Here is a 17,702-nt window from a genome sequence, read left to right as displayed (position 1 = left end):
ATTTGTTAGTACAAATTTGCTAAAGTTTGCAAAACCTTGCAAACTCTTTTTACTTTGTTTTTCCCTTTTACTTCATGGGTTGCCTTAGCCAAAGAATTCATCACCAAATGACCAACCTACTGGCCTTATTTAATTAGCCTGGTCCTTGGAAAGAAGACACATAGTCTGCTGCCAGGACCATACTGGCTTTCCAGCATGGTCAAACCATTTGGAGTTTGTGTGTTGCTAAATAGTCTGTAATTAAGGAATAATGCTAAGTAGGTGCCCACCTGAGAATAAAAGGGATTTGAGAAAATGCTGATTAGGAAAAAAAAGGTAGAGAAGACAAAGTTGGAGAGACAGAAGAGGCTTAAAAATGTGATATTGCTGCCAGAATGTGAAGTTCTTACATGCACTATGAAGTATTTTACCATATTCACTACAATACCTTTGTAACACAGAACTAACTGCTTACTGTTTATTATTTTTGCCTCAAGTACTATAATTCTAATTAATTCAATATTACTCCTGATGAGGGGCAGTTAAGTGACACAGTAGATGGAATGCTGGGCTTAAAGTCAGGAAAACTCATCTTTGTGAGTTCAAATCCTAGCCTTAGACACCAATTGTGTGATCTTGGGCAAACCATTTAATCTTGTTTGCCTTACAGCTGGAGAAGGAAATGGCAAACCACTCCCATATCATTGCCAAGAAAATCCTAAACAGGGCCACAAAGAAGAGTCAGACAGGACTAGATACAAGATCAGTCCATCTCTAATGGGATAGAGTTGTTCTGGGAGTATCAAAATCATATTAGAAACTAAAATAGTACTCCTGATCTAAATAATTTGGAGAACTTATATCATGATAAATTGTTTTCTAGTGAACCCACAAGAAAAGATTGTTTTACTCAGGGAATATTAAATATGTTACAGCAACATCTCATATATTAAACATTATAGTTTAATAGCTAATAGTTTCATAGTGCTTTAAAGTTTACAAAACATTTTACATGTTATCTCATACTCACTATGAGGTGGGTGCTATAATCCACATTTTAGGAATGAGGAAACAAGTTCAGAAAAGGCAATGAGGCATATAGATGTAACTGGAAGGAGGAAGCTTGAGGTCAAATCCTATCCTAGATACTAGATATGTAACACTGGGAAAATTATCTGTTTCTCAATTTCTTCATTTGTAAAATGAATGAACTGGACTTGGTGAAGTCCTTTCTAGCTCTTAAGTCTATAATCCTATGACTTGCCTTTGGCTGGGCTAATATTAAAAAATGACAATTCTACCTAAATTAGTCTACTTGTTCAGTGCCATACTAATCAAATACCAAAAAAAATTATCTTAGAGTTAGAAAAAATAGTGGCAAAATCAGTCTTAGTTCTTATGGCATTATTCACAGTGTTCTTTCTACTATCCATGGACTCAAGTGACTTTGATCTATTTTTGATGTGGCTATGTAAGCTCCCTTTTCAGTAACTTCTTATCCATTTTTGTTTTCTTCCCCCAAAGTGAGCTAATGTGGTGACACCAGATATAACAACAAAGACCCTGGATTTGAATTCTATCTCTGTGTTTCCTATCTGTGTGAGCAAATAAATAAATCTTTCTGGTGCTTGATTTAGTCATTCGTAAATATAATGAAGGTTCTAGATAAAACAGAAGTTACCCTGCAGTTCTGGATTCTGTGGTTTACGATTGTAGAATCCTCATCTTTTCAAAATGCATTTTCTTCTCACCTGCTGTCAGTAAAGTTAACACACCATAAAGTATGAGGATAAAACTGTAGCCAAATATGCTCTAATTAATAACTATTATGTTTGATCTTGCTAACCAAAAAAAGCAGTCCCTTCTCAGAGCAATTCTGTATAGTCATAATTAAAGGTAGAGCTAAAAAAACACCCATAGCAGTCATTTAAATCATATCAAGAAACAGTCATTGTAAGGTTTTCAAAGTCACGTGGGAATCTTTGTTAATAGATGTTGAGGTGAAAATGGGGAGCAGCAATAGCTGTTAAAAGGAGATTTCAAAATCTTTTATTTTTTAACATTAGGTGTTCTATCCTAATAGATTTTAATTATGTTTATTTATTGAATTGTGACAAGTAAGATCATTGGATATTTCAAAACAATCTTAGTTTGAATTCTATACTAGTTAATATGTACAATTTTCTTTATTATTTTCAAGTCCACTCACTTTTCTTCCTACTACTATTTACCTTATACAACAAATGATAATTGAGTTTCCATTATCTTCAAGAAACTGTGCTAAGCACTATGGAAATTATAAATAAAAGCTGAGTAAAATATAACTCCTGCCCTCAAGGAGATTGTAATCTAGTAGTAAGGATAAGACAAGTAGTAAGTGACTGTAAAGTGTCACAAGAGATACAAAAGATTGAGAAGAAAAAGAGAACAAAGGATCTTGAAAGATTTATTGAGAAAGTTGTATCTGAGACAGGATTTGAAGTGTGAGGAATATTTTGGCAGGAGGACTTTCTGAGATACAAATCCAAAAAGTACAAGTCGTATTTGAGAAATGACTAACACAGTTTGAGTAATATGAAGGATGTATATAGAGTGAATCAGATCATAGTATTACAGGGCCTGATCTTAGTTGTAACACTGATCTATGAATTTGAGAATTTCTTTACCATTTGGTTATAAATTATGAACCGGGGATTACCCTGGAAGATGGATGCTATTATGTTCATTTTACAGTTCTGGAAAATGAGATAGAAAGAGGTTAAATGATTTGCCCAAAGTTACATAACTAGGAAATGCCTAAGGCAGGATTCAGGTCTTCTTAACTATCCCCAGAGCTCTATCCATTGTGCTGCTTAGCTACTGTTTTCTGGAAAAGCTCACTATATGAGCTGCCTCTCTTCAAAAGACCATACTCAAAGTTGATTAAAAACTCTTGAAGCTCTAGATTCCACACCTGTGATGGGGTCCTAGCATACACAATTTGGAGTTGCTCTAGGCAGAGACTTGATTTTATTCTTCCTGCTTCATTAAATACGCTAATAGCTCTGTTGCGGAGGATGGGTAGCTCACTTCACTGTCATAGCTTGCACAGATTTTAGCAGAATGCTGGGAGTTCTCACTGTAGCAAACCAAGTATAACCTCATCTACTCCAGATGAAAAAATTCAATGGTAGAAGCTTGTAGTATTAGGAGAGAGTTAGAAATCTTTGTTCTGTTCTCTCTCCATTTTTATCCTCCCCTCCAAATTTTTTTTCTCCACAAACACTTATTTATAATTCCTATGAGAAGGCAAAGCACAGGTTATAGTTAGCCCAATACATTTTACAAATGAAATAACAACAAAAAGAAAGTTCACTTGGAGATAATATTGTAAAGATAAATTTGGATAATATTTCAGACAATAACAGCCTAAGGAATTTGGACTTAATTATGTGAGAGATTGCAGGATACAATCTATGTAAATACATAAGAAAGGAGATAACGAAGACAGAGGAGGCCATGATGAATCCAAAATTTTGTACCCCAGTGATTGAAATAACAATTATGATTTTGCTTTCAGGAAGTTATACAAGTTGGATTAGATGATCAGCTCAAGCACTGTATATGTCTAAATGGTCATTTTGTGCTATTAGATACAAATGTCTTTAGATTACTGGGTTTGGAAGCCAGATTACAGAAAGTTAAGGAATAAAACAGGAGAAAGAACTAACTTGAAGGGATATTATGATAGAGTACAGTGTGTGTGTGTGTGTGTGTGTGTGTGTGTGTGTGTGTGTGTGTGTATTTTTTGGGTGAAGACATTGGATAATAAGGAAGTTGATAATGAGGGAGGGATTGAAGTTTCAAAAGAGAGGAGGATAATGGTGCAATATGATCCTCATTAGCCCATGAGCTGCAAAGATTAAGTCAGAATCCATGGTCTGGAATTAGTATTTTCTATAATGAACCCCAATAAAGTAATCTACAATTTCTTATAGATGCTGTCCCTTAATTGGAGGTCCTAGAAAATACAACTATTTATATATATTTATTTTTACCAGACTTGACAGAGAGGGATTTGGAATAGAACAAGTTATCTGTTGCTGAAAATAAATCTTGTAGATCCTACATTAATTGAAAAGACAATTCCATGCCTCATTACCCTCCAAAGCCAGCAACACCCAGCAACACTTGACAAGAGGCCTAGAAAAAATGGCCAACAAGTTTAGAACCATCATTATTGGCAGCTAAACAGAAGCCCGCCACAAAGTAGGAGGCAAAGAGTGGAAACACAATGTATGTCTCTTTCAGTGTAATTATGTCTAGGGCTATTTTTCCCTAGAAATGGTTCTTGGGATTTTTTTTTTCAACATGTGATTTCATTGGAAACCCTGTTATAGAAACCTTCACTAATGCAGGTTGGTAATTAGTTGTAATTTATAGATTTGCCTGGATGGGGATATTATCATCCCCTAGAAAGGCTAAGTGATTTATATAGGATCACATGACCAGTGAGAGGCAGGAGAACCTGACTTCAAGGCAAGTTCCTTTGAGGTCCTAGTGAAAGGTCCTCAGCTCCAGAGGACCACCAACCCCAGGAAGGAAAGCAGATTTAAAATGAGAACAACTTTAATAATAACTGCATCTCCTGCAACAGACCTCTCTCTTTCCATTTTCTTCCTGGAAAATAGAGCCAGGAATATAGAAGAGGGAAATTTCTTGTCTGAGAGGCAGAAAGAGGTAAGACAGTTTCACTGGCTAATAAAAAGAGCTGACACTATTTTTTAAGACACTATTGGGTGATCAGAGACCACAATATTGACCATGAGGAAGGGTCCCAGGGATGCATCTTCCTAGTTTTTGCATGGAAAGGAAGCCTGGAAGAGGAAGCCCAGAAGCCCTCTTACTCCTTGCCCCTGCCAGTTCCCTAGGGTGGGAATCTTGAGGGTTATCTTTGTGGATTTCCCACTCTCTCCAAGCTACTTTGATCTCTGGCAAGAGGACCGACCACGTAGACCTTTCTCTTTTTATGAGTCTTCAATCCATTGTCCTCCATTATCACCAAGCTTTTCTAACCCTCTCCCAGGAATATTTAAAGCTGATCCTCTACTTTGAATGAGACTGGAATCAAAAAATCATTCTTATTTTAGTCTCCTTGTGCAACCTGAGCTGCCCATACATGGTTCCGACTATTCATTATTAATAATAACGATTTCACTCTAATAATGACAAGACCACAGTCTTACTGCGTTTGACGGTTTACTAGACATTTCATTCATAACTCTGAAGTCTTTCTTTTAGTAGAGTTTAAACTCTTGGAAGACAGAGATTGATTTTTTTTTTTTTTTTTTTTGGTTGTCTTTGTATCATTTAGTGTGGAGCCTGGTACTTAACAGTCGCTTAATACAAGCTGTAATTGGAAAGAGAGTGCAAATATTCCATTTTATAACTGAGGAAACTTACGCTCACATAGGTTAGTTAAGTTAGAGTCACACAGCTTTCGACAAGCGAAATCTGAATTCGAGTCCTCCCTGCCTCCCCAAGTTCTTCCTATCTTCTGCCTCCAAGAACTGCTCTTTTTACCATCATGTTATATCTGCAGGGTTGGTCGTTATTATAATTGTTCTCATTTTAAACCCATTCTCTTCGTGGGGTTAGTAGTTCTCTGGAGCTGAGAACCTTTCACCAGGAAAAGGCGCAGTGCTTCCTTCTGGCCTCCCACCCTCCTCGCCTACTAACCCACCCACCCACCCACTGGCTTCTCCCCAATCGCCTTCTATGGTTCAAGCCTCCAGCAGCACGTGTTCCTTTCACGCCTCGATAAGGGGTGGGGGGAGATCTAAAGGGAGGGGGAGTATAAGCCCTATTATTGCTCCGGTGGGAGTGGCAAGTCAGGAAGCACAAAGTTAGGAGCCGCCCCTTTAAAACGTTCAGCTTTCCCTGGATCCTTCCTTCTACTTTCCGGATGGAGGGACAGAGCTGGGAGAAAGTTTTCTCGCAGCGTTGGGTGGGGGTGAGTGATGGAGTCGGAGCTCCACGCAGTTGGTGTTGTTGGAAGGACTCTGGACGCCCGAGCACTTGTTGCGGCCAATACATGGTGAGGAGCATGGACATCTTGTTGGCTTTTTTTTAATTCGTAGGAGATTAGCCCTTCAAAGCCAATTCACTGATCCAGGTCGAAGCAGCCAAAGAGAGGTCCAGAGAAAAGAACGAAAACGAAGGCTGAGTCCAGGGACTCCGGCTCTTTGTCATTAAGTAAATGAAGAGAGTTGAATCCGTTCCCATGCTGCGCCAGGGGACTGTCTCTCCTAGGGGTTTCCAAGCACTGCAAAGGCGTTAACCCTGACTACACTCTGGAACAGATACAGCCGCATCTCTCTACCAGGAACCTTGAGGCACAAATTGATTAAAGGATTCCCGCCACTAACCACAAACCAGCCTCTCTCTCCTTCTCCTTTTTCTTTACTACTTTTCAGTGTCCCCTTCCCACCCCTCTTGCCTCTATACTTCTGAGATTCCTTGGTGACGCCGACTCGTAGCTGTCCAGCACTGTAACCTGGACCCGCGGAACTGAGAGCACTGGTCCCTCTTGGGAATCCTCCGCTCTTCTCCACAGACAGCCTGGGGGCAGGTGAGGGGGGCGTCTCTCTCTCTCTCTCCTCCCTAGCTTTTCTTCCTCTTCTCTCCCTTCTTCTCCTCTTTCCTTAGGTCTCTGTTCCCCAGCATTTGAGAAGTGACCAGGCATCAGGATGCAGCTGTGCAAAGGCCGGATGCTGGGCATCTCAGTGGCCATCGCCCATGGGGTCTTTTCGGGCTCCCTCAACATCCTGCTTAAGTTCCTGATTAGCCGTTATCAGTTCGCCTTCCTGACTCTGGTGCAGTGCCTGACCAGTTCCACTGCTGCCATCAGCCTGGAGCTGCTGCGGCGCCTGGGACTTGTCTCTGTGCCCCCTTTCAGCCTGAGCCTGGCGCGCCCCTTCGCCGGGGTCACGGTGCTTTCCACGCTGCAGTCCAGCCTCACCCTCTGGTCCCTACGGGGTCTCAGTCTGCCCATGTATGTGGTGTTCAAGCGTTGCCTGCCCCTGGTCACTATGCTCATCGGCGTCCTGGTGCTTAAGAACGGGGCTCCCTCCGCTGGGGTCCTAGTGGCCGTACTCATCACCACCTGCGGGGCAGCCCTAGCAGGTGAGCAGCTAAAAGCTTCCTTCCTCCCCCACTGTATTCTCCGGTTTCCCCTTCTCCAGTTTACACACTGCCGGATCCTAAAGCCCCGCTCCCTCCCAACCCTTCTTTCCTCGCTGCTTTATCCCGTTTTCGCCTTCTCCATTGGTTCCCCTTTTTGGTGCTGCCTCAGTCTTTCAAACAGTCTCCATCATGCCTCCCTTTATCAGTGCCAGGCCCAGAGCTCTTGGAGTCTTTATTAACAAAAGATCAAGACAAGGGGGTGTCATGGTAAAAGTCCTGGATTTGATTAAAGCCTGGGTTCAAGTCCCAGCTTTGTCCATTATATGCTGTGCCACCTCGGACAAGTAACTTTCCCTCTTTGAAAGCCAATTTCCTTATCTATAAAAATATATCTATAGGATAAGGGAGAGAACAGGCTTAGGAATTCCGGGTTCAAATTCAGCTCTGCTACTTTACTGCCCGTGTAAACTTAAAAAAGTCATTTCTCTCCTTTGTTTCTTGGATTCCTCATCCCTAAAATAAAAGGGTTGGACTAGAATAATTATGAGTTCTTAACCTGCAGATTATGAATTTTAAAAATTCTTTTTCTATTAATTATTTTAACAGGGTTGCTCCCCTTTGTAATTCTATATATTTTGTTTTATGTATTTAGAAATATTATTCTGAGAAGAGATTTCACTACAGTGTCAAAGAGGGTTGTTCTGTAATACAGAACCCCAGGATCTTGGTTGTGCTCTGACAGCCCCTGAGAAGAAGATGGGGCTGGGGACTTGCTTTAAATCTCTGAGCTCTTAGAGATGACTCTTCGACTAGAACTAGGAGTAGGATTGGAATAGGGGAGGGAGAGAGTATGGGGGAGAGTAGATAGTAGAGGGCAGATCAGGGTCATGTTGGGAGGTGAGGTCACTTAACGCTGCATTTTGGAGAGGGGGAAGGAGTGGAGCAGAGGGACAAAGGATGGAAAATAGTCCTTCTTTGCCAGATTCCATGACCAGATTATATATTAATACATGTCAGCTAATGGGATCCAGCATGAAGTAAATCGAAAGAAGGAGAGCCACCTGATAAGAAAATAGCACTCACTTTAACCAACTATGGACTCATTGAGGAAAGGAGTGGGGTGGGATAGTTTCCACAAGCAAAAAAAAACCCTCAGTCCCTTGAATGCAGTTTCCCAAAGAGTACTCTTCCTGGCTATCCTGAATATGCAATGGAAGCTTGGCAGCAGGTCTGTGCCTTCCGGGCTAACCACAGTTAAGGGTTCTTTCCACACTGCAGAGAAACAATAGCGTTCCCAGGTACAATGGCCATTTGGGGGCATCAGGAGAGCTCGATGTCCATTCAAATATTCCAGACACAACCCTTTCAAGCTGTCTATGAAGCAAGATGAAGGGAAAAGAGAATCCAGTTTCAGTTTAAAATAAGGAGATAAGAAAGAAATTCTCTGCTCCCCTATATGCATCTAAGAGACAGCTTGATATTGTAATAAGATCACTGGTTTTCCAGTTGGAGGGCATGAGTTTGAATCCTACTTGTTTCCTCTTTTATAAAATCTTGGAAAAGGTCCTTTCCTTTTTTGGATTTCACTTTCCTCACCTGTAAAAGGAGGGTGCTGAAGAATTGGCTAAACAGCCTCTTAGATTATTTGAGGATTTAAATATCAATAGTTTTGTGTATAGTACTCCATTTTCCCTAGGAGCTCAAAGCACTTTACTTTATCCTCACTAAAGAGAGGATGAAGACCTATCCTGAGTTTTCCTTTAATTAATGATAGAAATTTTTAGCACAACAAAACTTAGAGTGAGATAGCAATTCACTTGACAAAGTCAGAGAGCTTGGTTTCTCTACTTCTGGTCCCATTTTCATTATAAATACATTTAAAACTTGAGCAAAAATAATCTTTTTTTTTTTTTCTCTCCCAGGAGCTGGTGATCTAACTGGGGATCCCATTGGGTATGTGACAGGTGTCCTGGCAGTATTAGTTCATGCTGCTTATCTTGTGCTCATTCAGAAGACCAGTGCAGACTCCGAACATGGAGCCCTCACAGCCCAATATGCCATTGCCATCTCTGCCACCCCTCTACTTATCATTTGCTCCTTTGCCAGCATGGATTCTATCAATGCTTGGGCCTTTCCAGGATGGAAAGATCCAACCATGGTCTGCATCTTTGTGGCTTGCATTTTGATCGGCTGTGCCATGAACTTTACTACCCTCCACTGTACCTACATTAACTCTGCTGTGACCACTAGTTTTGTTGGAGTGGTGAAAAGCATAGCCACCATCACAGTAGGTATGGTGGCCTTCAATGATGTAGAGCCCACTTCTCTGTTCATAGCAGGTGTGGTGGTGAACACCTTTGGCTCTCTAATTTATTGTGTGGCCAAATTTATTGAGACCAGAAAGCAAAGCAGTTATGAGGACCTGGAAAAAGACCATAGGGAAGTCATGCAGGAGACAAATGGAACTCAACCACCATTTGTTATGGAGGCCCTGCCCTTGGAGAAAGGAAATGGTGACATGGAAGGAGAGGAAACAGCCAGTGGGATCAGTCAGCCCTGCATAGAAAAGCCTAAACATGGTGCTGTAGAAACAGCGCTGGTCTCCAGCAACAGCCAGGAGAGAGAAGGAGTTAATAAGAACTCATTAAAGGATGCTTACCTCGGAGTGTGGAGATTGGTTAGGGGGACTAAATATATGAAGAGAGATTATTTGCTAGAAAATGAGGAACTCTCCAGCCCCTGAAAGGGAAATGTATGTATATTATAATAATAATTATTATATATGTATAAAATGTACATATATATACATACAAACATTTTATATATATGTATATGTTTTAATAAGGAAGATCATCTATTTTATTCCTAGTCAGGTAGGGAGCAGACAGAAGATATTGCCAGGGCAATACAATATGATTGTATCAAATACAATATGAGAAAACTAACTTCTATCTATATTATCTTCACTGAGATTAAAGGGTATGAAACTGATTAACAAAATAAGATAAGTTGCATTGGTTTTAGGTTCTTGACTATTAATATTTTTTTTTATTCTTTGCTTCCCTCCTCCCCCAGGTATCTATATTTTTTCCCACGTGGAATCTAGAAACAATACACTTTATAGGCTTTCATAGGAGAATCAGGACTAACAGTTCTGTTAAAATGGGAACTATAATTTTGCTAACCTGATAGAAATGGGGAAAAATAAAATTAAAATGGCAGTTGCTCTATGAAGGCAGTGATTTGATAGACTCTATTTATAGATATCTTAAAATCTTGTGTTTACTTTTTGACAGAATTTTTCTTCAGTCGTTTTAAAATAAATGATCATATTGGATCTTTGTAGAGGAAGTAAAAGCTTTTTTGAAAATACTGGTCCCAGATTTTTAAATGAATTATTTACAATTCATGGTTAGTAAATACAAAGTTATTTTTATTAACCAGAAAACTATTTATGACCTTTACCTTGTAATGCTGAACCACTAAACACCAAATCCATTTTATATTGTTTTCACTGTGTTTGATATTCTGTAGAATGAACACACTGGCTGGACCACAATTCAACAGTGACTGAATCTCAGCCAGGCAGAATAAAAGACATCTTGGGATATAGTGGCTTTTACTCACTTAAAATCAACTTTGTGTCATCTTCAGCTGTGTTTATGTTAGAATGATGTTTTTCTAATATCAAATTTGAATACACAAATACTGGTTTGTTGCTTTAACTGTTACATTATTAGAAATTCATATTTTCAGTGTTTGCTGTTCAGTGCTGCTATAATCATTTTGTATTTTTTGCCTTTAATATATGTGTATGGACTGTCTTTTATATAGGAGTCATGTTTCATAATTCCCAAAAGAAAAATGGGAATTTGGTCAAAGCAGCCTGATTTTACACTGAAGGAGAATGTTGTAAACTAACATGAAACTGTGCCTCCTCTTGAGGCATATCATACTGTTAATAGAATTCAATGAACATGGAAATGGGATAATAAACAGTGTCATGCTTTGTAGAAATCTGGTTTTTTTTATGGTGTTGTCCATCATTTCATTCAATCAAAAAAGACATTTTATTAATCCTTTATTAATTCAATTCAATTTAAACATTTATTAAATGCCTACTATGTACCAGGCATTGTTCTAGAAATAAAAAGACAAAAAGGAAAACAAATTTTGCTTTCAAGGAGCTTATATTCCACTTGGGGAAAGAATGTTTTCTTAGATAAATGAATACAAAATAGACACAAAGTAATTTTGGGGAGGACAGACAGCAATAGGGAGATCAGAAAAGACCTTGTGAGTAAAGAGATGATAAAGTTGAGGTGGGGATTCTGGAAAATGTAAGAAAAGAGAGAGAACATCATAGGCATCTGTATTTCATGCAAAGATACAACTGGACTGCTACGACTGGGAGACAGCAAGCAGTCTAATTTACCTGGAATGTGAAATCAGTCTGGAAAGCTAGAATGGAGTCAGATTGTAAAAGATTCTAAAAATTTTATCCTAGAGGAAACAGGGTGAATGAAGCTTTAGGATCGGTGGAGTAATATTATTAGGGAATATTAATATGGCAAATAGGATGAGGTTGAATTGGAGGGAAGGGAGTTTAAATGAGACATATTTCCAATCCTAATGGAGCTTAGAGTCGAAAAGGTGGCTATAATATACACACAAGTACCTACACACAAAACATGATATCTCTGCTAACAAAGGGATATGGAAGGTTTGAGTGGGTGTCTGTCTCTCCTGAAAAAAAATTGATCACAGAACAGGTGCTAGATTACCATTTATGGTATAATTTCTTCCATGTTGTTCACTGAATTATAGAATCATGGAATGTGAGAGGTGATCCAGTTAAAATTTTTTTATTTTAATAAATTTTATTGATATCTTTTTACATTATAGTAATTCCTGGATATACTTCAATGCTCACTGAATTTTCCCACATAACAAAGAAAAACAGTTTAGCAAAACCAATAAATTAATAAATGCATGCAAGGTATCTATTATTTATGGATGAAGTGAGACAATTCCTGGCCTCAAGGCGTTTCTCTTTAATAGGTGAAGACAGAAAACCCAAAAAATGGTTTGGGAAGTTATAGAAATAGTGCATGGAGTTAAAGGGGAATCAGTTGAATGTTTTCTACTTAATAACTGGTTTTTATTTAGCATTATATGTTATCTTGGTGGTGGTAATATAGTAGATAGAGCAATAGACTTGGAGTTGAGAAGACTTGAATTTAAATCTTACCTCAGATAATTACTAGCTATGTGTCCCTAGTCAAGTCATTTAACTTCGCTTAGTTTCAGTTTTCTCATCTGTAAAATGGGAGCAATAATAGCACTTGGCTGATAGGATTGTTGTATCAAATGACATAAAATATATAAAGTGTTTTCACTTTCCAGTGCTATACACATGTTAGTTATTCTAATTACTGGTATTTTTATTATTAAATGCAATGGTGGGGATGATGATAAAAATAATAGCAAACATAAAAATAGCAATTTAAAGCTTTCAAAGTATTCCATACATTATGTAGATTGATTCTCAAAAGTATTCTGCTAAGTACATGCTATTCATAGACTTAATTTACAGATAAAAAATACCAACTCTAGGAGATGGTTACTAACTTGATCAGTGTCACATGGTTATTGAGTATCACAGTAGAAATTTGTTTTCCTGATTCTTCTTAGTTGTGACTCTGCTTCAGTTCATTAGGTATTCTCCTTTTTCTTTGAGTATTTCAGATTTTAATTCTTTTTAAAAAATTTTTTTATGCAATAACAATCCATTAGAGTCATCATAATTTGTTTAGACACCCCTATCAATAGGGACTCATGTGATTTATTTATTTACTATTATCCCCAGAAGTATTACAATGAATATTTTGTCATATATAGGTCATTTTTGCTTTGACCTCCTTGAGGCAAATGCCAGGTAGTGGAATTGCTGGATCACAGGAAGAATAAGAACAATTTAGTGACTTATATGATTCCAACTTGATTTCTAGATCATTTGGATCAATTCACATCTCCACCTCCATTTTATGAATGTGCCTGTAGCCCCACAGTTCCATCTTTCCAGTCTGTCAGTAATTATTTATTTAATGTCTACTGTTTGCCAGGCTCTGTTTTAAGCTGGGGATACAAAAAAAGGTAGATAGTCTTTACCTTCAAGGAGCTCACACTATAGTGAGAGAGACAATATACATATAGCTATGTACAAACTATATACAGGATAAAAAAGACACTTGAATTAAGAGGGAGTGGGAAAGGCTTCCTGGAGAAAGTAGGATTTTAGCTGGAACCTGACAGAAGCCAGAGAAGTCAGAAGAGATTACTTTCTCTCATCTTTGTCAATCCAATGCAACTCCTTTGTTTCATAGATGAGATAATTTGGGGCACATAAAGATTGTGTGACTTGTTCTAGCTCACACTGCTATTTTAGGAGCAAAGTTTGGTGTGTCACCTGACTTCTTGTATACTTTTCTTACATCATATGATTTTTTTTTTTTTTTTGGCATTCATTGCTGCTGGCCTGGGTTCTGATCTGCATCATCATCAGTGTAACAACCAACAATTGATAATACAAGGGAAAGCATTTTCAAGGAGTGTGACATATAGCTCTTGAAATTGTTATTTGTTTTACTGGAGAATAATGTTGATTATAAGTTTACTGATATGATTTATTGCACATATTATGGAAATCTTAAAACCATGCAAAGGGGCAGCAAGATGGCACAATGGATAGAGTATCAATTCTGGATTCAAGAGGACCTAAGTTCAAATATGGCTTCAATCACTTAACAATTACTACCTGTGTGACCCTGGGTTAGTCATTCAACCCCAGTTAGCTTGCAAAAACAAACAAACAAACAAACAAACAAACAAAACAAAAACGGCGGTAGTAAGTCCTGTAATTAAAATTTATTTTTAAAAAGCAAATGTAACAGATTATTTTATATTTCAGGCTTGTAATTTTAGTCTAAGATGATGAGAAATTCTCATTCTGGCTATTTATAATGGAACTAACTGCCTTTCTATTTTTTAGAAGAGTCTTCCAAAATGTGTGTGTGTGTGTGTGTGTGTGTGTGTGTGTGTGTGTGTGTGTGTGTATGTGTGCTGAAGTCAGAATAGAATATTAAAGCCAGAGGGAATTTTAGGGATTATCTAATCCTGCTCCTTCATTTACTGAAAAGGAAACTAAGGCGGGGAGAGACAAAATGATTTGCCCAAGCTAAGCAACTGATTGGTAGATCAGAACTTAAGCTCCAGTCTTCTCAAGTTTCAGGTGTTTTTTTTTTTTTTTCTTTTTTCTAAGTATATAATTAGGAAGGAGCACTTATGAAACTATAGCAAGAAGTGGTTGGCAATAACCTATAATGACTTCTTTTAAAATAAGCATTAATTTTAATGCTAACATGCCGTGAGGCAACACCTGCTCTATATCTATGAAGCAGAAAAAGAATAGAAAAAAGGAAAAGTTTAATCAGATTGAAACAGTTGTTTAATTCTATTGGCAGCCATATAAAAACAGTGCCAAACTGAGTGATAATCTTTTTTTAAAATGGAAAACTTAAATCTTCTGAATTAGAATTTGATGATTTTTTACATTTCAGTAAGAAATTAACTTAGTTTTTGGAAATGGACTCATAATAACTAAGGGTTGGGTGCTAAAGGAATAGATGAAAATGAAGACAGATATTTAGTGCAGATGGTCCTCAGGGTCAGAGGGTCAGACATCATTATTCCAGGGATGGACACACAGGGACATGTGTGAAAGCAGGTTAGGAAATAGATCAATCTATGAGAGAAAGGACAGGTGGATCAGGAGTGCCATTGCCCAAGAGCTATAATGAATCTAAGATCCAGATTATTTAGTCAAATGTTATTGTTCAGTCATGTGTGACTTTTCCTGACCCTATTTGTTTTATTTTTTTTTTTTTACAAAGATACTGAAGTAATTTGCCATTTTCTTCTCCAGATCATTTTACAGCTAAGAAAACTGAGGCACCCAGGGAGAAGTGTCTTTCCAAGGGTTACACAGCTACTATCTGAGGCCAGATTTGAACTCAGGATGAAGTTTTTCTATATAGTGACAGGGCACAATTTGAGCTCAATTGGTACTCCATCCATTGTGTCATAAATCATATTAGTAAACTCATCCTAAAGATTAGGAGTCTCTAGTGTTTGAATTCTCAATTCAATCACCAGGACTTGATATCTGATATCAGACCTGTCTACCACCTGACACTCACTACCTGCCTAGACCTCCTCTCATTTTCTGTAATTGGGATTTCTATTTGGTCAAATGAAGCAACTTGGTGGTGCAGTGGATAGAAGACCAAGTCTGAAGCTAAAAAGATAGATTCCAGCCGTGGACATTTACTAGCTGTGTGTTAAGTGGGCAAGTCACTTAACTATTTGGCTCAATTTCCTCAATTGATGGTGATGGAGCTGTGAACTGATCCAACGTTCTGATTAACAATTTGAGATTACATCAGAAAAGTCACTAAACTGTCCATATCCTTCCTTTGATGCAGCATTCCCCAAGGAGATGAAGAACTCTATATGTGACAAAATATTCGTCCTGATACTGGTGGTGATAGAAAATAACTAAATCACATGAGTCCCTACTGATAGGGAAGGCTGAACAAATTAAAGTACATTAAGGTTGGCTGGTTGTCTATTGTTGACTATTGTTTCATCAAACAAAAAAAATTTTTGAAGAATTCAAAGGCATTAAGTGCCAAAAGCAATTAGGTGCTGCCTTGGATATAGTACCAGGTCTGGAGTTAGAAAGACTTCACATTCGTATTATAATAATTTATATGTTCCACATGTATAACACATAATATATTGTATATTATATATGTCATGTAGAATACATTCTAATAATATATTGCATAATGCAATATATAATATGATATAAAATTAATATAAATCATGATGATAATAGTTCATAAATCCACATTATCATTACAAAAAGTTTTACATACTTGGATATAGCACCAGGTCTGGAATTTGTCTCTTCTGGGAAAGTTTCCCTTTCAGTAAATGAAGGAGCAGGATTAGATAATCCCTAAAATTCCCTCTGGCTTTAATATTCTATTTTGACTTCAGCACACACACACACATTTTGGAAGACTATTCTAAAAATATATATAAAAAACCTCCAGCAAGTAACCTCTCTTCATAGGGCAGAGACTTAGACTTTCTAGGGAACCTTTTATTCTTCACAATTAGCTCTGCTTGGCTTCAGTTCTTTATAACATTATATATGCCTTGGGTTCCCCTTGGTGACAACCCATTCACTATTGTGTTCCCCCTTTTAGATTATAAGCTTCTTGAGAGCAGGAACTATCTTTCTTTTTCTTATTTGTATCTCCAGAGTTTAGCACAGGACTGGACACATAGTAAGTGTTTAATAAATGTTTATTGAATTATATTGAATTAGGGGTCACTTTTTAAAAGTTGTAAAAGGATGATAGCAATATTTATAATATTTGTTTCACCAGGCTCTTGTGGTAATTAAATTAGATATTGTATGTAAAAATGATAATGTGGATTTATGAACTATTATCATCATGATTTATTATTAGAATATGTATATGAATTATTATTACAGAGAAAACTGTTACTATTATCTGGATATAACACAGGCCTGCAAAAATTTAAGAACACTTTCATTAAGTTTAGCCATATTGAATACTAGTAACCTATAAATACAGGAAAGAAAAAGTCTTAGAAAATGGAGGTCTGGTGGATGAAATTAAAACTATGTGAGATGGGGGGGGTAGGGGAGAAGCTTGTATTACATGAGCTCTTCTGTCCTTCAAAACTCTTCACAATCTGGGCTAACCTATCTTTGTGACCTCCTTAAATATTACTTCTCTTTCCATGTCCTGTCTGTTCCTGGAAAGCATCCTGAAGATGGTTCAATGAATGTGCAGAAAATGAGCATACATCTGAACATTTTCATTCAATTACAAAAATCAATTATTTTATCCATTTAGATAATGGTTTGTCAAACATTAAATGTGAAAGAATAATTGTTGAGAATAATGTGTCCTAGGTCCATTTCTATCTGAATTCAGTTGAATTAATTAATAACAATAATTTCCAGATGCTGGTGAACTGGTGTACAAGGCAGTTCCTTAAATACTGTGAAAAATGAAGCACAACATCAGATAGACTAGCAAGAAGACTGATAAAGACGAGTTAATGCATTATACCATATAGTTTTTTACATCTCTTTGGCAGAGGATTCATTTTGCACTCATTATTATTATTATTTTGCTACCAAATCCTCTCTTCTTTTAATTTCCTTATTACTGTCAAGGTTACCACCATCCTCCCACTCACCCTAAACTCACAGCTCAGATGTTATCTTCAGCTCCTCACTCTTTCTCACCCCCTCACATCCAAACAATGGCCAAGTCCTGCTGCTTCTACCTTTGTAATATCTTTATTTAAAACCAGGAAGACAGATACTTAGTACAGATGGTCCTCAGGGTCAAAAGATCAAGCATCATTATTCTAGAGATGGATACACGGGG

General features: G+C 37.6%; 1 protein-coding gene across 1 annotated transcript; it reads left to right on the top strand.

Annotated features, from left to right (window-relative positions):
* Positions 1-5,909: 5,909 nt before the first annotated feature.
* SLC35D3 (solute carrier family 35 member D3) lies at positions 5,910-11,155 on the top strand. Its single transcript, XM_074309736.1, has 2 exons — positions 5,910-7,143; positions 9,066-11,155. The coding sequence occupies exons 1-2, from the start codon at positions 6,708-6,710 to the stop codon at positions 9,884-9,886; spliced, it is 1,257 nt and encodes a 418-aa protein (XP_074165837.1). The 5' UTR covers positions 5,910-6,707; the 3' UTR covers positions 9,887-11,155.
* The last annotated feature ends 6,547 nt before the right edge of the window (positions 11,156-17,702 follow it).

Source organism: Sminthopsis crassicaudata, chromosome 4, assembly GCF_048593235.1.
Source record: "Sminthopsis crassicaudata isolate SCR6 chromosome 4, ASM4859323v1, whole genome shotgun sequence".
NCBI classification, from domain to species: Eukaryota; Metazoa; Chordata; class Mammalia; order Dasyuromorphia; family Dasyuridae; genus Sminthopsis; species Sminthopsis crassicaudata.
The sequence above is the reverse complement of the archived record's forward strand: the minus strand, read 5'-3'. Positions and strand labels throughout refer to the sequence as shown.

Excerpts from the sequence above, each read along its gene's own strand:
- SLC35D3 (XM_074309736.1), top strand. The coding sequence starts at position 6,708 with ATGCAGCTGTGCAAAGGCCGGATGCTGGGCATCTCAGTGGCCATCGCC. Across the intron at positions 7,144-9,065 it reads CTGCGGGGCAGCCCTAGCAG|GAGCTGGTGATCTAACTGGG; the intron begins GTGAGCAGCTAA and ends TTTCTCTCCCAG.